Source organism: Epargyreus clarus, unplaced genomic scaffold (genome assembly GCF_041222505.1).
Source record: "Epargyreus clarus isolate Ecla_fem2 unplaced genomic scaffold, WU_Ecla_fem_2.2 ptg000010l, whole genome shotgun sequence".
Taxonomy (NCBI): Eukaryota; Metazoa; Arthropoda; class Insecta; order Lepidoptera; family Hesperiidae; genus Epargyreus; species Epargyreus clarus.
Genome location: NW_027332218.1, coordinates 1,477,246 through 1,501,444, shown reverse-complemented (window position 1 = coordinate 1,501,444; position 24,199 = coordinate 1,477,246). Strand labels below are relative to the sequence as shown.

Below are 24,199 nucleotides of genomic sequence, written 5' to 3'. Positions count from 1 at the left end.
TGAGGTCATAGATAAACATAAGGCTGCGTTTAAATCTCTAAAACTAAAGTGTCTTGATACTCCCAAGCTTGAGTGCATGTCGTGTATAAAACTTTGTTATTCCAGAGATATTTCATCTATTAACAGATTAAGAAAAGGTATAGACACCAGTATTTGGAATAATCTTCTCAATTATTACAAAACCAACAATCTAGATCATAGCCCTTACATTTGTCACTCGTGTTTACAAAAAATTAGAGCAAATCAATTGCCAGCAGTCTGTGTTTTAAATGATTTATACGTTAGTGCTGTTCCACCCCAGATAACCGAGTTAAATGACTATGAAAAGATATTAATTCAACGCGCCAAAGCATTTCAGGTAGTAATGCTAATGAATCCTGTTGCAAACCGACATTTACCTAATAGGAATATGGTGAAAAAAGTAAAAGGCAGAACTTTTCACCTTCCTTTGCCTCTTCAAGAAACTTTAAAAAAGTTACCTAAACCAGAACACCCGATTACTAATCCTGAAATGTATATTATGGTACGGGGTATGCCAACAAAATCAAAAATAGTGTGGGAGGATATTGTAGACATCGATAAGGTTTACCGAGCCTTACAATATTTAAAAGGTGTAAATGCTCTTTACTCTCAAATACAACTTCCACATTCACCTCAACAATTGATTGATTATATTAACCGAGAGGACAATATCCATCATGTAGTCGACCAATTAGAATCTCAAGTAGATAACGTTGTAGAAGGAAACGATGGGCTACTAACACAAATTACATCAGAAAAAGAGGCTGAGTATGAACAATATACTATTTACCCCTTGCATGAAAGGAGGCGAAACGCTCCTATTTCAGAACTCTACCAAATGCTTAAAGTCAACGCTGTTCCAATTGATTCTAGAGATAAAGATTTAGATGTAAAGTGCTTTCCAGATCTTTTTGTTGACGGTAAATATGGGCAGTTTCATAATCGGCAACAAAAGTTAACATCTAGTGAATATATTAAAGCAAGACTAATGTCAAAACACTCACAATTCCGTCTAAATCAACAATATTTATTTTTTCTACTTAATGATGCTAATATGCGTCAAATTAATTCAGGTATTTTCTATAAAATGAATTGCATTAATCAAAAAGAAAAAATTACAGCCGAAAAGTATTTTGAGATGCTTAATAAAGATGAGTTAGAAGGTGACTTAACAGCGATATTTGGCAAGTTAAGGAATACGGAGCAATTTTGGAAAAAACCGAGAAATGATGTGAACTGTATGACACAACATTACGGGCCGGCAACCTGGTTTCTCACCATGAGTCCTTCAGAATGGATGTGGGATGATTTAGGTGAGTACCTTAAGGAAGTCAATGGTCCTGAAATGGCGAACAAGAGCATTAGTGAATTAGTTGCATTAGATCCTGTCTCCACTTCTCGATTCATTGATAACAAGTTTAAAGCTATGTTGGACTTCATTACCTCATCCGATGAGCCGCTTGGAAAAGTTATACATTACTTTTGGAGAAGAGAATATCAGTCGCGTGGAGCACAACACTTTCATTTAATATTATGGGTAAAAGACGCTCCCATACTCCACGAGTCCCCGCTTGATGAGGTTGCATCATTCATTTCGAAGTACATAACTTGTGCTATACCGGATAAGAATGTTTCACCAACACTCTATCAACGAGTTACGTCCTATCAGACCCATAAACATAATAAGTATTGCATGCGCCAAAAGAAAACAAGAAGAGGTTTCGTAAAAGTTTGTCGTTTCGGATTCCCCCGCCCGGTCACAGAAGTACTTACTATTAGAGATATAATAGAATCCATAGCTGCAAGAAAAACATTGTCACCTAACAGTAGACTTTACTATATTGTACGCAAAAAGGAATGGGCTATGGTTAATGATTATAACCCCGCGATTTTGCTTGCATGGAATGGCAATACAGACATTCAATATGTAGGCGAAAAAACAGCCATTTTAAATTATTACATCACTAAATATACCACTAAAAGCGAAAAAACTCACGTTGCTGATATGTTTCAAGACATAAACTCTACGAAACCTTTGAGGAGCCGCCTGTTTAACATTGGCCTTCGAGTTTTATCTAGTAGAGAGTGCGGCTCGCTGGAAGCCAGTGACACTCTACTTGGTATTTCTTTGTATGGTACAGATCCTACCACAACAATTCGATGGCTGAACGTCAATATTTTTCGCAACCGGCGCGTTAAATCTAAATCGGATATGTTGATGCTAGAACCGGAGTCAACCGATATTTATTACGAGTCTTGGATTGATGACCATTATCCTAAACGCCCTAAAGAGTTGGAGTCTATAAACTTGTACAGTTTCGCTCAAAATTACGATATTGTTAAAACACGTCCAGTCTCCTCTAAAGTTGAGTGCTATGAGATAAATGACGGTAAAAAGTTTCTGAAAAGAAGAGCAAACCCATATTTGATCAATCACTATTTTTACGACGGAGAACAAGTACCAGAGAAATACTTCTTCTCTTTACTTCTTTTATTCAAGCCATGGCGTTCCTTAGATGATCTCAAAATGGGATGTGAAACTTACACAGAGGCCTTTAATTTGGCGAAAGAGGATTTAAAAGAAGGAGTCCGTTATGGTAATTTAATGATAGAGTCAAGATACAAGATACAAAAAGCATTTGATATGATAGAATCTAAAGTTGCTGAGATAAGTAACGAAAGGGGAGTTGTTGATGATGACGATGGTCCTGAAAACCCTTTAGACTTTGAAGCTGTAGAAGCTGCAAATGCAATGGATGACTTTCAGAGAATTAATCTGGTAGAAGAAGAGCAGGTTGATATTCAAAGTATGATCGCAAAACTTAATACCGATCAAAAAAGAGTCTTCGATATGATCACAAATAAAATGAACACCGCTGATAATAACGCTGACGTTTTACGCTGTTTCGTGAGTGGAACTGGTGGCACTGGAAAGAGCTTTTTAATCAAAACTTTGAAAACTTGGGTTAATACTTATTTAAAAAAGAATGTGGCAGTTAGTGCTCCAACAGGAATAGCTGCATTCAATGTGAATGGTTTAACTATACATAGACTGTTGCAGCTGCCTGTGGAACACAAGCAAACACCGAAGTATAAGCCACTTTCTGATGAAGTGCTCCAAGTTTTGAGATCAGATTTGAAAGAAGTAGTGTTGTTTATCATAGACGAAGTGTCGATGATATCGAATGTTACTTTAACATACATTCATTTACGCTTGTCTGATATATTCGACACAAGTGACGATCAGAATGGGTGGTTTGGGAAAAAACATCTTGTAGTTTTCGGGGATCTCTTACAGCTTCCACCTGTAAGAGAAAAGTCACCTTTTGAAAAACTATCAAATGTTGAAACTAAGAAATTGTTGGGTTCCCTCAGTATGCCGAATCTGTGGGCTGAACTATTCGTATATGATGAACTTACAATAAACATGCGACAGCTGAATAATTCAGACTTTGTTGAAATGCTGAATAGAATAAGATTAGGTGTAACTACACAAAAAGACCGCGACTTACTCTCTACTAGATTAATAACTCTTAAATCCGATTCAAATGAAAACAGATTAATTGAAATAATTAAACATTTCTCGAAACTTCCTGATGATACCGTTTGCTTATTACCTACAAAAAACATGTGTCAACAATTAAATACTGCAATGCTTAAATGTCTGCCACATCCGGAAATAAAACTTACAGCTGTAGATAGCATAGATTGCCCCAGATACCTAACAAAGAGAGCTCGTGAATGCATAAAAAAATATGAAGACGATGCTTCTATGACTGCGGGCCTAGAAGAGAACATAATTATAAAAATAGGAGCAAAAGTCATGTTAAGACGAAATATTGACGTGAGTCTTGGTTTAGTTAATGGTTCTATCGGTATAGTGCAAAGAGTAAAGATTGATCCGGAAAATACGAAAATAATTAAAAAAATATACATTAAATTTAATAAAGATTATGTTTACGAGCTTGGTCCGGTCAAAACTAAATTTGAAATTATTAATAGAGCTTATGTTCATCGCGAACAGTTTCCCATAAGTATAGCCTATGCTATAACTATACACAAAAGTCAGGGTCTGAGTCTAAATAATGCGGTGATGGATATCGGTTCTGCACTATTCACGTCCGGTCAAGCATACGTGGCACTTTCGAGGGTTACAAGTCTGGGTGGCTTACATCTAATTAATGTCAATTTTGGTTGTATTAAAGCGCAGGAATCTTCAATCTGTGAATACAATAGACTAAGAAGCATTTACCGTCCAGATTTGTCAAAATTTACAACATCAAAACTTCCTAGAAAAACCCATAGAGACAGGGAGTGGGCTTTGAGAAAAACTGTATCTGAAGCTCAAGAAGTAGTACCGGAAAAAAGAAAGAGGAAGACTCTAAACAAAAATAAGAAAAGCTCGTAATAGAGAGAGAGTGGGTTTTGACCAAACCCGTTGTTGGTGTTTGATGTGGTCCCTGGACAACAAGATGTTACAATACTTTTTATCTAATATATAAAATTCTCGTGTCACAATGTTACTTACCGTACTTCTCCGAAACGGCTTTACCGATTTTCACCTAATTTTATATGCATATTCTATTCAGTAGTTCTGAGGCTACTATCCATTTTTCATACCCATAAGTGATAAGGGTTGTTAACCCTTCACATTTTTTATTTATATGGCAACACAACGTTTGCCGGGTCAGCTAGTTGTACAATAAGATTGAAAGGCAAGGGTTGTGAGTGCATGTAGAGGAGAGTCAGGTAGGATTCGTACACTTTTTACTATTAGCTGTGTAACAGAAAGTTTTTAGTATTGCAAAATAACTTTAATTATATTGTATAGCCTAAGTATTTGGCTACAGTTACAGTAAAGTCTAGTTCTGATACAAAATACTATTAATAATAATAATAATAAGAAATAGCAACATTTCTAAAACATGGAAAACGTACGAACCTGCTCCATACACGGGGTAGTTTCGTACATAGGGAAGGATGCATTCGTACATATGCGGGAGCTTTCATATAGACAAAATGAACTTTTTATATAAAATTACTTATATTGAGATCAAAATTAACAGAAAATTTACTCTAAATGTAACAATTAACAATATGATCTTTTACATTGAACTTCGTTAAATCTAAGTTAAAAAATCAACATCTCATCAACTAAGTATTAAAAATTAAAAAATAAATTAATTAAAATCTGTTATTGCACGTTACACATAGTGATATTTTTTTCAAACCTAATTATATCAGCTGTTCTTGCTGTAGAAGCAGATTTAAGCGGCGGCAATACATACCACGTCTAATAAACAAACACTTTGATATTAGGAAAACAAATTTCCAGGTCCGCACGAAATTATCCCAACCAAAACATATAGTGTCGCCAACACTTTAAGAATGGAGCAGGTGCTTTATAGTGAATTTCAAAATGACCATATACTAAATATTAAAATCTGATCATCCATTTACGAAAATAAAATAAAAGTAGAATTTGCAATGCCTTGCCCATGTTTCCCTAAAAGCTCTGTACCGGCTTCTCACACAAACATACATTATATAGTTCGGGCCAATTTTCGTGCCGCTGAGTATAGCAAGATTGAATTGGCAATATAATTTAATATAATATGTACTTATTACTTGTGAGATACATTGTGTTTTAATCGCATGTATCTCGCAATGGCGCTTCAGCTACAGTTTTTCTCAAAGCCCACTTCCTGTCTCAACAATCAGTATATCTCGGGGCTTTGATAGTACCATTTTTGACTACTGTATTTAAAGACTGAAAATTCCTGCACGAAACCAAAGACGACATTAATTAGATGTAAGCCACCCAGACTTGTAACCCTCGAAAGTGCCACGTATGCTTGACCGGACGTGAATAGTGCAGAACCGATATCCATCACCGCATTATTTAGACTCAGACCCTGACTTTTGTGTATAGTTATAGCATAGGCTATACTTATGGGAAACTGTTCGCGATGAACATAAGCTCTATTAATAATTTCAAATTTAGTTTTGACCGGACCAAACTCGTAAACATAATCTTTATTAAATTTATTTTCTTAATTATTGTTTCGTATTTTCCATGTCAACTTTTACTCTTTACACTATACCAATAGAACCATTAACTAAAGTAAGACTCAGGCCAGTATTTCGCCTAAACATGACTTTTGCTCCTATTTTATAATTAGGTTCTCTTCCAGAATTGTCTTTAGAGAAGAATTGTCTTCATTTTTTCATGCATTTTCGTGCGCCCTTTGTTAGGTATCTGGGGTAATCTTTGCTATCAACAGCTGTATAAGTTTTATTTCCGGATGTGGCAGAGATTTAAATATTGCAGTATTTAATTGGTGACACATGTTTTTGTAGGTAATAAGCAAGCGGTATCATCAGGAATTTTCGAGAAGTATTTAATTATTTCAATTAATCTGTTTTCATTTGAATCGGATTTAAGAGTTATTAATCTAGTCGAGAGTAAGTTGCGGTCTTTTTGTGTAGTTACACCTAATCTTATTCTATTCAGCATTCAACAAAGTCTGAATTATTCAGCCGTCGCATGTTTATTGTAAGTTCATCATATACGAATAGTTCAACCCACAGATTTGACATACTGAGGAAACTCAACAATTTCTTAGTTTTAGCATTTGATAGTTTTTCAAAAGGTCTTTTCTCTTACTGGCGGATGCTGTAAGAGATCCCTGAAAACTACAAGATGTTTTTTCCCAAACCACCCATTCTGATCGTCACTTGTGTCGAATATATCAGACAAGCGTAAATGAATGTATGTTAAAGTAACATTCGATATCATCGACACTTCGTCTATGATAAACAACACTACTTCTTTCAAATCTGATCTCAAAACTTGGAGCACTTCATCAGAAAGTGGCTTATACTTCGGTGTTTGCTTGTGTTCCACAGGCAGCTGCAACATTGAATGCAGCTATTCCTGTTGGAGCACTAACTGCCACATTCTTTTTTAAATAAGTATTAACCCAAGTTTGCAAAGTTTTGATTAAAAAGCTCTTTCCAGTGCCACCAGTTCCACTCACGAAACAGCGTAAAACGTCAGCGTTATTATCAGCGGTGTTCATTTTATTTGTGATCATATCGAAGACTCTTTTTTGATCGGTATTAAGTTTTGCGATCATACTTTGAATATCAACCTGCTCTTCTTCTACCAGATTAATTCTCTGAAAGTCATCCATTGCATTTGCAGCTTCTACAGCTTCAAAGTCTAAAGGGTTTTCAGGACCATCGTCATCATCAACAACTCCCCTTTCGTTACTTATCTCAGTAACTTTAGATTCTATCATATCAAATACTTCCTGTATCTTGTATCTTGACTCTATCATTGAATTATCATAACGGACTCCTTTTTTTAAATCCTCTTTCGCCAACTTAAAGGCCTCTGTGTAAGTTTCACATCGGATTTTGAGATCATCTAAGGAACGCCATGGCTTGAATAAAAGAAGTAAAGAGAAGAAGTATTTCTCTGGTACTTGTTCTCCGTCGTAAAAATAGTGATTGATCAAATATGGGTTAGCTCTTCTTTTCAGAAACTTTTTACCGTCATTTATCTCATAGCACTCAACTTTAGAGGAGACTGGACGTGTTTTAACAATATCGTAATTTTGAGCGAAACTGTACAAGTTTATAGACTCCAACTCTTTTGGGCGTTAGGATAATGGTCATCAATCCAAGACTCGTAATAAACATCGGTTGACTCCGGTTCTAGCATCAACATATCCGATTTAGATTTAACGCACCGGTTGCGAAAGATATTGACGTTCAGCCATCGAATTGTTGTGGTAGAATCTGTACCATACAAAGAAATACCAAGTAGAGTGTCACTGGCTTCCAGCGAGCCGCACTCTCTACTAGATAAAACTCGAAGGCCAATGTTAAACAGGCGGCTCCTCAAAGGTTTCGTAGAGTTTATGTCTTGAAACATATCAGCAACGTGAGTTTTTTCGCTTTTAGTGGTATATTTAGTGATGTAATAATTTAAAATGGCTGTTTTTTCGCCTACATATTGAATGTCTGTATTGCCATTCCATGCAAGCAAAATCGCGGGGTTATAATCAGTAACCATAGCCCATTCCTTTTCATCGTACAATATAGTAAAGTCTACTGTTAGGTGACAATGTTTTTCTTGCAGCTATGGATTCTATTATATCTCTAATAGTAAGTACTTCTGTGACCGGGCGGGGGAATCCGAAACGACAAACTTTTACGAAACCTCTTCTTGTTTTCTTTTGGCGCATGCAATACTTATTATGTTTATGGGTCTGATAGGACGTAACTCGTTGATAGAGTGTTGGTGAAACATTCTTATCCGGTATAGCACAAGTTATGTACTTCGAAATGAATGATGCAACCTCATCAAGCGGGGACTCGTGGAGTATGGGAGCGTCTTTTACCCATAATATTAAATGAAAGTGTTGTGCTCCACGCGACTGATATTCTCTTCTCCAAAAGTAATGTATAACTTTTCCAAGCGGCTCATCGGATGAGGTAATGAAGTCCAACATAGCTTTAAACTTGTTATCAATGAATCGAGAAGTGGAGACAGGATCTAATGCAACTAATTCACTAATGCTCTTGTTCGCCATTTCAGGACCATTGACTTCCTTAAGGTACTCACCTAAATCATCCCACATCCATTCTGAAGGACTCATGGTGAGAAACCAGGTTGCCGGCCCGTAATGTTGTGTCATACAGTTCACATCATTTCTCGGTTTTTTCCTAAATTGCTCCGTATTCCTTAACTTGCCAAATATCGCTGTTAAGTCACCTTCTAACTCATCTTTATTAAGCATCTCAAAATACTTTTCGGCTGTAATTTTTTCTTTTTGATTAATGCAATTCATTTTATAGAAAATACCTGAATTAATTTGACGCATATTAGCATCATTAAGTAGAAAAAATAAATATTGTTGATTTAGACGGAATTGTGAGTGTTTTAACATTAGTCTTGCTTTAATATATTCACTAGATGTTAACTTTTGTTGCCGATTATGAAACTGCCCATATTTACCGTCAACAAAAAGATCTGGAAAGCACTTTACATCTAAATCTTTATCTCTAGAATCAATTGGAACAGCGTTGACTTTAAGCATTTGGTAGAGTTCTGAATAGGAGCGTTTCGCCTCCTTTCATGCAAGGGGTAAATAGTATATTGTTCATACTCAGCCTCTTTTTCTGATGTAATCTGTGTTAGTAGCCCATCGTTTCCTTCTACAACGTTATCTACTTGAGATTCTAATTGGTCGACTACATGATGGATATTGTCCTCTCGGTTAATATAATCAATCAATTGTTGAGGTGAATGTGGAAGTTGTATTTGAGAGTAAAGAGCATTTACACATTTTAAATATTGTAAGGCTCGGTAAACCTTATCGATGTCTACAATATCCTCCCACACTATTTTTAATTTTGTTGGCATACCTCGTACCATAATATACATTTCAGGATTAGTAATCGGGTGTTCTGGTTTAGATAACTTTTTCAAAGTTTCTTGAAGAGGCAAAGGAAGGTGAAAAGTTCTGCCTTTTACTTTTTTCACCATATTCCTATTAAGTAAACGTCGGTTTGCAACAGGAGTCATTAGCATTACTACCTGAAATGCTTTGGCGCGTTGAATTAATATCTTTTCATAGTCATTTAACTCGGTTATCTGGGGTGGAACAGCACTAACGTATAAATCATTTAAAACACAGACTGCTGGCAATTGATTTGCTCTAATTTTTTGTAAACACGAGTGACAAATGTAAGGGCTATGATCTAGATTGTTGGTTTTGTAATAATTGAGAAGATTATTCCAAATACTGGTGTCTATACCTTTTCTTAATCTGTTAATAGATGAAATATCTCTGGAATAACAAAGTTTTATACACGACATGCACTCAAGCTTGGGAGTATCAAGACACTTTAGTTTTAGAGATTTAAACGCAGCCTTATGTTTATCTATGACCTCATCTTCTACAATTTCATGTGATTCTTCACTTTCCACAACAATACTGCCAACTTTTTGATGTTTTCCATGTTCTTTTATTCTTTCTACGTCAGATTTATCTAATGATACATCAATATCTTTTAGAATGTTAAAAATACTCTGTACTTGATACATTTCTCTTGAAATTGTCCTTAGACGAGAAAATTGCGCTTTAAAGGTGTTAATCTAATTTAAATACTAATATTTTTTTCTTTTTTCATTATTCTATAATACTGAGCTGCAGATTTGGTGACCAAACTTTCGAAAATGTTTGTTAATTTTATGATTACGTTCTCATCTAGTGCACACAGATCATTACAAGACCAAACTAAACTATGACCATGCTTTTTCACATTCCCAAAGACTGCTTTTCCTGTATCGTCAATTTCAATGACTTTGTCCTTAATCACAGATAAATTGTACGCTCTCTCTGCGTAATATGGCTCCTGGTTACTTCGATGCTCTGTTTTTCCAAGAAAACATCTTAACTTTTCATTTAAGGAACTATCTGGAGGGCATGAACTTACTTTTTCTAACGATACTTTAAATTTATCTTTCAATTTACCAATAGTTTTAATGAAGTTTCCTAATGTTTGCTGCCTGTTATGAAATGCCCATTTTATTAGTTTCTCCGCTTCTAACCTATTCTTAATTTTATTCGTTAGTGCTTGAGTGATTTTTTCTATATTTTTTAGCCGAAATTGTAATTTTTCGTTCGATCTTTTCCTTTGGACAGCTTCTCGGTTAACTTCGGGATGAGAAGCAGTGTAACGTGCAACAGCTTCTCGGTTAACTTCGGGATGAGAAGCAGTGTAACGTGTAACTGCTTTACGGTTAACTATGGGGTGAGAAGCAGTGTAACGTGCCACAGCTTCTCGGTGAACTTCAGGATGAGAAGCAGTATAACGTGATACTGCTTCTCGGTGAAGTTCGAGATGAGACGCTGTGTAACGTGCCACGGCTGCTCTGTGAACTACCGGACATGATAAATTGTAACGATTCAATGTTTCCTTTCGTTTAACGGGGTTTTTCTGACGATAACGAGCCGCTGCCTCTTTGATTTGTTCCGAACGGGATAATGCCGAAGTTTTAGGTCTTCCGTTATTAACCTTTTTAGGTCTTCCGCCCTTTTTAGGTAATTTCATATTATTTTTATTCGAATTTACATCATTCGGAGGCACTTCTGGTAGGAGAACTTCATAATGACCGCCTAAGAAACTTCCAGAAAATCGTAAACGTTTCACCGGATTACCAGAATCGCCACCGAATGATCCTCTCAAAAAACCGTTTTCATAAACCTCGAAACAATATGGATACAAAGCAGCCGCCGCCATAAGTTCAGACACGGAACCATAGGGAGTTGTTTTTACTATGGCCGTCGTGTACTATCTCCGCGTTCATCACAAGTATAAAATTGTAATTCTTCCCAATGCGCTAACACATACTTGACTATATTACGTCTAATCTCATACGACGACTTAATATTTCCATAATAAACACGAAATAAACACGAACCATCGCCAAGAATGGGGACAACCCAGTATGGGTAAAGATGTTCATTCTCATACAGTATATCCGAATCCATTATGCCTACTACTACTTGAAATTGTTCTTAGACGAGGAAAATGCGTAGAGTGTTGATATAAATACTCTAATATTTTTTGCGTTAACTCGATTCTATTCCGTGTTATCAAGCCGTACGATCGAAATATGATCGTACCTAACTTCACACCTCATTACACTGTCTCTTTTTAATTATACTGAAAGGACAGAGTAAGATAATAGTTCCCAAAAAAAAATCAAGTATCCAAGCCGAATATTTAAAGTTTTAAATCACCCTGCAAAATAAAAACTCAGTAGGAGTGCTTAAACGTTTTTAATAGACGTGACTTTTAAAATTATGACTGTAAGTCTCCAGGAAACGGATTTATTGATTGTCATTATGTAAAAATGGATGTGATTGAATTAAATATTATTATAATTTTCCTTACTATTTTTATGAGAGTGGAAGTATTTACGATAAACTCCTAACTATAAAGGTACGCCTAAGGCGCACGCCTAATACAGAGGGGTTATCGCCATATGAATTAATGTTCGGCATGTAAGTCGGGAAGTAAGAACATACATGCATGTCTTATTCAAAAAATCTGTTCCATCATCCGGATTAAATTACAATACACTTCCAATCATAGCATTCGAACAAGGTTATCACCTTGTTCGAATGTATGGTTGGAAGTATGCTTGTACTCTATAGAGTAAAAGTCCAAAGCTACATCTACCTAAATGTGAAGTGGGAGTTCGGATTTGTCAACCAACGACGACTGGGTAACCTTCATTATGAGGTTAGGACTGATGATCGTAGAGTGGTGCGTCGTTATCTCGACCAAATGTTGCCGGTACCCCTGGTAGAGTAGGTGGTAATGGCGGTGGAGGGCTGTTACATACTAAGTCTCCAGGCGACGGATTTATCCACAGAAGAGAAAAGCAAGGATTTATCTATTGTCATTATGTAAAAATGGATATTATTGAATATGAATAAAATATTATTATACTTTTCCTTAATATTTTTATTTGATAATATCTATCTATATTTTATAGTCTATCATGTCTTGTGAAAAGTCAAGTATCATCTTCGTTGCGGCTTGCTAAACACTCCTTCCAAACTTTTGCGATGCAAAAGCACGCCTCATATTAACTCGAAATGGTATTTGTTCCCGTCGCTCGTCCTTATATGCCGCCGCATCTAACATGTTTCATGCTAAATATGTTCTTGCCGACATTATTTCACAAATAGTATAGAATATCAAATTAAATTGTAAATAGAAAACTGTTCTCATGCCCAATTTTGCTAGTGAATAATTTAACTACTATCGACTGTATTTATCGATAACGTATGTCAAATTAATGACTCATGGTAACGAATTTGTATGGCAATAGATCATAATGACATTCGCTAGCGATTTGATTTCGATAGGTATTTTTCCCTATCGAGTTACGTAGTACTCATACTACGGATTTTAGTTCTACGAGTGACCACCAGAGGCGCTGTTAAATTTTTTCATACATTTATTTTACGCAGTCGCTAGCGAGTAAACCTTTGTCAACTCATCTTAGTGTTGCCGGTTACTTCGATGGTCTGGTTTTCAAAGAAAAAATGTAACTTGTAATTTAAGGAACTATCTGGAGGGCATGAACTTAGTTTTTCTAACGATACTTTAAATTTATCTTTCAATTTACCAATAGTTTTAATGAAGTTTCCTTATGTTTGCTGCCTGCTATGAAATGCCCATTTTATAAATTTCTCCGCTTCTAATATGTTCTAAATTTTATTAAAGTTTTACAAATGACATGAATGACCATTAGAGATAGATGATTATTATAACACCGAACTAAACTATTCTTTTTCACATTCCTCACAAACTTTCGGCTTTATAATATTTTTGCGTAATATAGTAAAGGTGACAATCTTTTTTTTGCAGCTATTGATTCTATTTAAAAAAAATATAACTTGTAAACAAAAGCAAGTCTCACTACTAAATTTTTATACCGCAAAAAGTTGCGAGATGCATGTAAAGTCAAGTCGGTTAATTTATTCAATCTCCACTTGAGTGGGTGCCGTACATATATTCAAGTTAATCCTCTGTTAAGTTTAAATACATTATGAGTATATTGAATAAGAGATAACATAACAAGTAGTATCGGAAAAGAAAAAAAAGCCTATCTACAAAAATATGGAAAGCTCATCAGGCAGAGGGTGGGCTTTAAAAATCCGTTGTTGATATTCCAGTAGTAAATAGTACCGGAAAAAAATGACTTTCTACAAAAAGAAATGAGATGCCATCAAAAACATAACTTGTAAAAAATACCAAGTCTCGCAACTCAGTTCTTCTACCGTAAAAAGTCGTGAGATCCATGTAATACCAAGTCGGTTAATTAATTCAGTCCCTACTTAAGAGACCTTCTGACTTAAAGCATTATATAACTGCCTTACCTAACAACATCTTACGGGACCATATCAATATTAAAAATCTTTTATGTTTTAAGTAAGTAGATTGACTTGGCAATCGTTCTAATGTTTCTTGTGGGGTACGATATGATACTATGAAAACACAATGTATCTTACAAGTATAGGTATATTAAATTAAATTAGATTGATTAGTACGATTGCCCGGTCAATCTACTTACTTAAAACATAAAAGATTTTTAATATTGATATGGTCCCGTAAGATGTTGTTAGGTAAGGCAGTTATATAATGCTTTAAGTCAGAAGGTCTCTTAAGTAGGGACTGAATTAATTAACCGACTTGGTATTACATGGATCTCACGACTTTTTACGGTAGAAGAACTGAGTTGCGAGACTTGGTATTTTTTACAAGTTATGTTTTTGATGGCATCACTTTAATCGAAACCGTAAACAACGTTCAATTATTTCGTACCTAAAACCATGCACAGAAACACTTAAAAAAACCACTACACACACACATAATTAAATTTCCACAGCACACAACAAATTCAAAACACCATCACTACAATTGAAATGTCGTTATTATTTCACTCGTAAAATATAACACATTACACGTAAACGACGTGTGACGATATCGGGGACCCTTATTGCACTGTCGACAGGAGCCCGATCCTATTGATAGGATTAATGTGTAGTGCTGTCTAATAGTATTGGTCAATGGTATTAATAATTATAAACTTTCTATACCTTTGATCCTATACGAAAATTCAATATACCGTGGGTGCTATGGATACATACAGAGACTAGTAAATAGATACCCCGATCCAAAAATTGATCACATAATATCTACATAGCCGGGTATCGAACCAGGAACTTGGTGCGTTAGACCGGCGTGGTCACTGATACACCAGGTAGATTATAAAAAAATAAAGCACTGTGTTAGATAACGAGACAAACACATCGTACATCATTATAGGAACTGAAAACTCGTAATTATTTTGAAATAACAGACTGGCACTTTTTTCTATATAATAGTTCAAACTAGCACTTACACGTGGGTGAAATGTTGTTTCTATAAGGTGTTAGAACCGGTGCGGATCGAGGGGAGGTACCACCATCATATCTATTTCTATCGTGAGAGAGTTCCGCGTATCATTCGAAGGTTCCTTAAAATTATCAAAGTATCTGTGATTGGCTTCAGGTAGAACCACTGGTTTATTCGAAGCTGATTACAGATGTCCATAAGGGACAGTGACCACTCAGCATGAGATGGACCTGCAAACTTAAAAAAAAATTAAACCTTACACCCAGTGTAATGTAAAATTGTACTGTGCAAATGTTACATACATTGTTTGTAATTTACAGCCTAAACAAACCTAAACGTTACATCTTTACAATCCTACAGGCTAATACACGGACCGCAGGGAACAATAACATCTAATAAACCTGTCTCCTTTGATCTCCGGGAATATTATTTAACGTTTCGTAAACTAACAAACGGTTGTACAGGTATATTAAGTCATTGTAAGTCGTTTTTGTAGTTATGCCAACTATAACAGTTATAAATTAACCAACATATTTTAGTATTATTTCTGACTTATAACAGCAGTGTCACGGTACAAATATCTATATCCTTATACTGTGGCAGTGTTAAACGCTGCTGTGTTCTGATTTGAATTGTGTGGTAAGGGAGACATACTTTTCCAAAGCGTTACAGCTTAGTTCTCAGGGGTAGTGGGGTATCTGTGGCCGACCTTAGGTAGAAATATCTAATCTTATCTGGGGTTGATTACAGATGTCCATGGGCTGCAATAGCCACTTACCATCAGGTGGACTGCATGCCCGTCTGCTACTCTGCTACATTATAAAAAAAGTGTACTTATATCGTTTTGCGTGGTATTGCAAAATTAGTATTATGACTTAAAGAAATATCCTAGCACAAAAAGTGATGAATGTCTATTTAGTTATCATAATAAATTATTAACAAAAATGGCCAAGTGCTAGTCCGTTCCGTACCACCAACAAAAAAAAAATCATTAATAATTATTTCATACGTTTATTTCAGAAACGTACCATTGCGCGACATGCGCAGTAGTGCTGACAATGGTCAATTAGAAGTAAATTAGACATGCGGGCTGACCCAACAGCGCTCCTATTACAGACCAACAACAGTTGTTAGTCACAGTTACTGTAATTACGTAGATACAATGAAAACTTGTCAGTTTCTATATTTTTACGTCTTAAAGGTAATTATAAGTACACCTTGTACAAGTTGTTAAATAAGTTTCAATTTATGAAGCTGAGAATAACATTGCTGCTATTTTACTGTAGAAAACGTAAGAAGGGATTGTCATCAACCCATTACTTTACGCCTGCTGGGTACAGATCTCCTCACAGATGTGATGTGTATTAGCCATAGTCCACCGCACTGGCCACGTTCGAATTAATAGACTCCACGTCTCCATTTCACTCTTAAGCCCTTTTTAAGAACTTTCAGGCGTTGTTAAGACAACTACGACGCATTTTAAGTCATTTTAAAATTACGTAATGTTAAAATTGTTAAAATAATATGTATATTAGTAAAACGACTTCTTGTGCATTTATTACTTAAGATAAGACAAGCATGGGTTGCCTCGTGATGACAAATGTCATTTAACGACACACGTGCAAACCCATGTGCCTGCGACAAACCCACGTCGTTTTTTTTTTTTTTTTTTTTTTTTTTTTTTTATATAATATAAGAGTAGCAGACGAGCATGCAGTCCACCTGATGGTAAGTGGCTACTGCCGCCCATGGACATCTGTAATCAACCCCAGATAGGATTAGATATTCCTACCTGAAGTCGGCCACAGATGCGCCGCTACCCCTGAGGACTGAGCTGGAACGCCTCGGAAAAGTCTGTCTCCCTTACCACACCCTTCAAACCGGAACACAGCAGCGCTTAACACTGCTGTTATTAGGTAGAAATAGGTGTGGCGGTGGTGCCGCCGGAGTCGAACCACAAAGGGTTCTACCACCTTCAAAAGTCGTAGTGAACTAATTCGTTTTGAAGCAATTATGGTTCATGTTAGCACTTGGTTTCATTGTTTACAAACAAAACAAATTGTAATTTAATGAGAAGCGCCGGTATTCTTTATTTGGACCAAATGATCTAGTAATGATTTAAGTCTGGGATTTTAAAGGTTTTTTTTCCTTGTTGTCTCTCTTTTAAGAGCATTTGTTAAACGCTATAATAGTAAGGTTGTTCCAAATTAGTCCAATTTGTCGACCTACATGATGGAGCGGTCCCCATACCGGTCTGACACGCGAAGGTTCCGGGTTCAATCCCTGGCCTGACAAGTTATCTGAATGATGAATTTAGATCTGTTCTGGGTCTGGATGTTTGTGTATTCGTCTTTGTGTATATTTTTTTATATTTAACCTAACGATAAGGCAGACGGGCTACCTGATGGAAAGCAGTCACCGTCGCCTATGGACATTTGCAACACCAGAGGAGTCGCCAATGCACGGCTGGCTTTAAAGGAGAGTTCTTTTTACACCCCTCTTGAAGACCCCCATGTCATAGTCCTGAGGGAATACCTCAGGAGGAAGTTCATTCTACATTTTGCACTTACGCGGTAAAAATGACCGTGCAAACCGAACCGTGGAGGACCGCCACGGGTCAAGTGGATGTGGATAGAACCTCATCCTTCGGCGAGTGGTGCAATGAAGGAAGGGTGATGTAGGCACCAGATCGAACAGTTCATCAGAACACACACCATTGTAAAGCCGGTATCCTATCCATATCACCTACGATACTTGCGGATGGTAATATGTTATCAGGTTATTAGTACGAGGGTGCGTTTTTAAGTCCGCGGAATGGCAGGGTTGGAGGGGGGATAGCGGGCTCGTTAAGGGCGGTACGTGTTAAGTGACTCATAAATAGTATAAATATAAAGTTTTATCACAATTGCATCATTAGTTTTAAAACTATCGACAATTAAACAACTCAATCCGGAAGAAAATTGGAAGTATGGAGAAAATCGAGCATCGCGCCGTTATAAAGTTCCTTACCAAGCAAGGAAAGTCTGTGCAAATCATAATGGAAGAGATGTCATCGGTTTACGGGGACTCTTGCCCTGGAAAAACGATGGTTTACAAGTGGAACAACCTTTTTAAGCAAGACAGGGATTCACTTGAAGACGACCCACGACCAGGACGGTCTGTTGAGGTGACCATTCCGGAAACGATAGCGGAAGTCGAAAAATTTGTACTGGAAGATGCTCGGCTAAAGAAGAAACAGCTTGCAGAAATGGTTGGAGTATCGGATACAACCATTTTTAAAATTCTGCATGACCATCTTGGCATGACTAAGGTCAGCGCGCGGTGGGTGCCGAGAATGCTCACGCCGCCTCAGAAACAACAGCGCGTTGAATGTTCCCGTGCGTTTTTGAACCTCTGTGGAGAAGATAAGGATATTGTACTGAATCGAATTGTCACTGGAGATGAAACTTGGGTTCACCATTATGAACCTGAGTCTAAACAAGACTCCATGCAGTGGCATAAAAAGGGTACAGCACCTCCTAAAAAGTTAAGGTGTCACAATCGGCCGGCAAACTCATGGCGACAGTCTTTTGGGATGCAGAAGGAATTTTGTTAATAGATTACAAAGATAAAGGTGTCTCTATAACCGGAGAATATTACGCAACAATCTTGGAGCGGTTAAAAGAAGCCATCAAAGAAAAAAGACGAGGAAAATTATCCAGAGGTGTCCTGCTGTTGCACGACAATGCGCCCGTACACAAGAGCCGTATTGCACTGGCTGCCCTGCATAAGGTGGGCTTTGATATTTTAAATCACCCACCCTATAGTCCAGACCTGGCTCCCAGCGATTATTATCTCTTTCCAAAAATGAAAAAAGAGCTTCGTGGAAAGAAATTTTCTACAGACGAAGAAGTAAAGGACGCAATTTCCTCGTATTTTTCCGACAAGGACAAAACATTTTTTTATGAGGGTTTAAATAAGTTAATACAAAGATCTGAAAAATGCATTCGTCTTGCAGGAGAATATGTAGAAAAAGAAAAATAATTTTGACATTTTATTTTCGCTCCTTGTCCCTCATTCCGCGAACTTAAAAACGTACCCTCGTATTATCTTAACATTATTTTAGAATGTACATAAATTCCATTAAAAAAACACACACAAATCTCACAATCGCATTGCTGGAAGTGGGCCGCATTTTTCCTTAAAAATTCTGGCATAGTTACACAACGCGAATTGATGGAAAATCCAAACATTCGTTAGTAAAGTTACGTCACATGCACACTGTGAACTTACCTGCGCGTCCCTCAGGTCGGGCTCGCTGGCGGCGGCGTGCAGCCCGTCCCCCTCGCCCCCCGCACCCGCACCCCCGCCCGCACCCCCACCCCCCGCACCCACTCCCCCCGCACTGAGCGCGCGGCGGCGGCCCGCGGGCGAGCCGGCCCGCGCGGTCTTGCCCGACAGCATGTTGCGCGTCTTAGACAGGATGTTTAGTGGCTTCGCTTTGCGCACCTGGAAAAGATAGAACGGTATTGTATTCGTCATCATTAATACTATCTCATTGTCGGCGAAGTGAGAGGGGCATAATCATAATCCACCACGCTGGCCAAGTCCGAATTAGTAGAGTACACACATCTTTGAGATTTTTTATTTACTCTCTAGCGTAGACGTTTCTTCACCATGTTTTCTTTCTGTCTAACCAAGGTATTGTTTAATTGTTAACACGCACATACTGTCGAAAAATCAGAAGTGCATGCCTGAGGTTTCTTGTTTAATTCTTGGTTACAATCAATGTAAATTATTGAAACATGCTGCAAGTTCTACAACTGTAAATGTTATATATGTATGTAATGTAAATGTCATATTTCTTAAATTTATCGTACTTTACAACTAAAGATTAAACCAATGCAAGATTTTTTTTCACCTGGTCCCTACAAAAGTAAAGCAAGTCGTCATTGAAGATTATTTAAACCTTATATTTCTTAATTACTCTTAATGAAAAAAATAAGATTATATTTACATACCTTGCATTTAACGCTTGCAGGATGAACAAATTTCCCTTCATCTTTGTCATCTGGCGGCGGAGGATCCCGTAGCCCCAACACCAGCATATCATCCAACGACGCTTGCAGGTGTTTCCGTCGGGATGGCCTCGCCTCCTCATGACTCCGAGACGAATACATCGAGACAGAATCCACGCTAGCCTTACTAGTCCCTGAGATCACTGTCACATTCTCCACCGACTCATTCGACTGATAGACCGACTGTCTCGCTCTTTCCTCATATATCTCCACGGAGTTGAATGTCTCCGCTACTCGGTCTATTTCGTCCATCTCTAGATGTGAAGGTATAAACTCATAGTGTCCCTCGTTCTCAGTGTAGACTTGATCGTAGACCGCCCCGTTAAAGCTTCTCGAACTAGACGGGAGGTTCCCGTACACGTTGTTGTAGTTGTAACTGTCGTCCTCCCGCGGGCTGACGTGGCGCGGCAACTCGTTCGCGTTGAGGATCACGTCATCCAGGTTCAGTGGACGTCCTTGCCCGCCGAACCCATCTACAACTGGAGTAGTGTTCGACAAAAACGAGCCGTCGGTGTCGAAGCTGCTACATCCAACTAAACCCACTGGTCGAGGAGGCATTTCTTGGCGAAAGCGGTTCGGTTGATGTTGAGGATGACCAGCGAAATCAACCACGAGAATTCTATCCGCGATATTACGGCCGTCATTGTGGAAGCCGATGCCAGAGTCGCTGTTGCTCGAAGTGGTCGTCACCTCGCTGTGGTTGCTCGGCTGCGGCGAGTTCGCGACGAACTCAGGCGCGTCGATCCTCGCATCCTGATGTCTACAGGGCCTACGATCTCGTGGCGCTCGGAATACTGGTCGGTTAGACCTCGAGAAGTTTCCTAAGGCAGGGCTGTCACCTTTTACCGCTAATTTCGATATCTGCTGCAAAGCAGGACTAGCACATTCCTCAGCTGGCAATGAATACATTCCCCGTATAACTCCAACGACATATTCAGCTGAAGGTGGAAACTCTAAGCATCTCTCGGCGACCGGGTCTCTCGTGCACGTGATTTGGAACTCTCTCGCTCGAATGATATGAGCTTCGTGTTCCGCCATCCTCGGATCGACCGCAAACACGTGACAACTGTGGGACGCTTCCGCCTCCATATCCGATAACTCGGCCGCGGTCACCAGACCGAAGAATCGTCGATCCGCGTCGGAACCACAACCAGCGAAAACGATCCTTTCGCGTTGATATTGTGCGAGAACTTGGCCGCTCGGGCGTCGAAGTAGTAAAGCGTTTGGGAGTACAGACAGCAACACAGGTGCTGCGGACCGCCTCTCTTGTCTTAACTTGCGGACAGCGGTACGGACGTTGTTAGGCGCAGCGGCCGCTGATGCCTGCGGTGTTTCTATTGTCCCCAAATAACCGACGACTGCCCGACATTCAAGGCGGGCCACATGGCTCGGTGTGAGCTGCGCTCGCGTGAGGTTTTGAATGATTTCATTCACTCCTGAAGTGCTGGGTGCTGCTTGGCATCCTGAAAAATATAAACAATTAATGTATTATATGTATACAACAAGAATCATTTTTCCATGTAAATTACAATTTGTAAGTGACATTCACACAAAACACTTGTGAGTGAGATTGATATTCGATACAGGTCTTGATATTAGAATGAGTGATAGCATAACCCATTTTAGTGAAACTAAAGAGGTGAATAAGTAACATTAATTTAATTTTATTGAAATATGTATAATAGTAATCTTACTAGCATATTCTTATAAGATAATATTAATATTTCAGGTGTTAAAGCCTGATTTCCCTATATGTTTCACTCTAAAAATTAAACCAATACCTCAGGAAGTTATATCATTGGTGTTACACGCCTAATGGTAAAAGCAAGCAAGTATTATTACAGCCTTGGATAATTTTTTTTTTTTTTTTTTTTTTTTTTTTTTTTTATAATATAAGAGTAGCAGACGAGCATGCAGTCCACCTGATGGTAAGTGGCTACTGCCGCCCATGGACATCTGTAATCAACCCCAGATAGGATTAGATATTCCTACCTGAGGTCGGCCACAGATGCGCCGCTACCCCTGAGGACTAAGCTGGAACGCCTCGGAAAAGTCTGTCTCCCTTACCACACCCTTCAAACCGGAACACAGCAGCGCCTAACACTGCTGTTATTAGGTAGAAATAGGTGCGGCGGTGGTGCCGCCGGAGTCGAACCACAAAGGGTTCTACCACCTCTAACTTAACTTATAAATGTAAATTAAATAGAGATAATCGTAAGGAATATTTCGTCATAGTCATAGAACTAAGTCGGATTTAACATATACTAAACTTTACAGGGCAGCCATTTCAAGTTATTCAGAAACGTCATTGACTATGAGCGCATTTCAAATCCGTCATTATACTGACTGATTCATTTGAAAACTAAAATACATAGCATATTTTCTGTAATGCAGTAATAATATTTAGACAACATGTTGCCCAAATATGATAAAAAGCGAATTTTGCATATTTGTCAAATCTGTCTTTGTTCTACGACTATGACGATTTGTTACTAATAAAACCAAAAAGGGTCAACTGGGGAGATAACCACTTCCATACTTATTCTTAGCATAAAGCAGTTTGGTGGCAGGTTGCGGTTACTAGGTAACATATATGAGGTGACAAGTAAAATAATTAGTCCAGTGCATAAGCAAACAAAAATTGCACAACAGAGATGAAACATAATTAGTGAATATCTATTTAATAAATAACAACACAAATGTGTTTAACACAAGACACAATATAGAATGAGTGAGAATGAATTATGTACAACAAAAACAATACAGTGCTTGTTGAATAAATGTGCACATTTATTATTCTGCACATACCTGTATCGACGAGGGTTAATCTGCAAATAATAAGTGTTGTTTCAGTATTGAGTATAACATCACTTTATCCAAAATTGTAAGAAATTTCATATTTAAGAACACTTTAGATCTAGATATTTATACTTGATTGCAGATGTGCTAGGAAAAAACATTAAATATCCTTTAAAGATAATCATATTAATTTATACATAAAGCCACAAAAACTTTATCTGTATTCAAAGGATTTTTTTAGAACCCAGACCCTCTGTCTTATAAAACTGAATACTTCAGCCACTTATGTGTTACATTTAAACTATATAGCTCTTCATACCCTTTCCAATGTATCCTATTCTATAAGTATGATTAACTTATGGTTAGTTTACCACCACTACCAGGCTTCCAAAGTTTAATTCTGCCCATCACCATAAAAATATAGTTATAATATACATATACCATACCTGGATGATGCATCATAGTGGGCTGAGGCCTTCTTCTTGGCGGCGGGTACCTACGCCGCGTCCTGGCTCTCTCTTCCGGCTCAGTGTCCTCGGTATCAGTCGGCGGCGACTCCCGCGGTGCTACGCTGAGGGAGATCGCTCCGGGCGCTGCTGCGACCAGCCGGGCCACTGAGGCGTGAGGCACTCGTGCTACGTTAGCACCGTCGACCGCCAGCAGCGCGTCTCCAGCCCGCAGGCCCGCGCGCTCCGCCGGCCCACCCGCCGCTACCGCGGAAACTACGCACGGCCGCTGCCCAGCTATCGTAAACCCGAACCCTCCAGCGCCCCGAGCCACCACCACCCGTCTTTCAGCTGTACGTGACAATGCAGCCCGACGTCGCCTCCTCCTCTGCTGCTGAGGCACCATCGCAAAACTCGACCAACACACTCAACCACGTCAAACTTCCATATAAATAAGGATCACGTATAGCTAACACACATTGTAACAAATAAAAACTAAATTCCATGAAACGGCGCACCCGCACGGCAATTCCAATACTTAGAAAACTAGAAAAACAAGAATTTAAAAGTTTAGCAAGAAAGTTTCGAAGCCTTTGTAACTGACTTGACGTTTAGTTTAGAAAGTTTGAGTGCGTTCAAAAACGGGGTGTCAAAACCTGATTTTTTCGTTTTACGCATCACTTCGTCATTATTAAATAACCACCTCCTTTTTGAAGTCGGTTAAAAAAACAAATGTTTTACATTAAATAAACAGTAATATTGACTTTTAACAATCGTAAACAAAGAATTTATCAATCGCAAAACCGTACGAAAGTCTCAATGTTTCTTAACTATTTCTGCCTAATTTAAAAAAAATGGTTTGTCAATGTCAATACTGTCAGG

General features: G+C 38.1%; 1 protein-coding gene across 1 annotated transcript in view; it reads right to left on the bottom strand.

Moving 5' to 3' along the window:
* The window catches only part of loco (regulator of G protein signaling family member locomotion defects), a 131,510-nt gene extending 107,574 nt beyond the window's left edge, over positions 1–23,936 (bottom strand). The window contains exons 1-3 of the mRNA XM_073077547.1: positions 23,318–23,936; positions 20,016–21,535; positions 19,288–19,503 (exon numbers count right to left, since the gene is read on the bottom strand). Of these exons, the coding sequence (XP_072933648.1) occupies positions 19,288–19,503; positions 20,016–21,535; positions 23,318–23,723 (2,142 nt within the window). The 5' untranslated portion in view covers positions 23,724–23,936. The remainder of the gene's footprint in view (positions 1–19,287; positions 19,504–20,015; positions 21,536–23,317) is intronic.
* Positions 23,937–24,199: the final 263 nt, after the last annotated feature.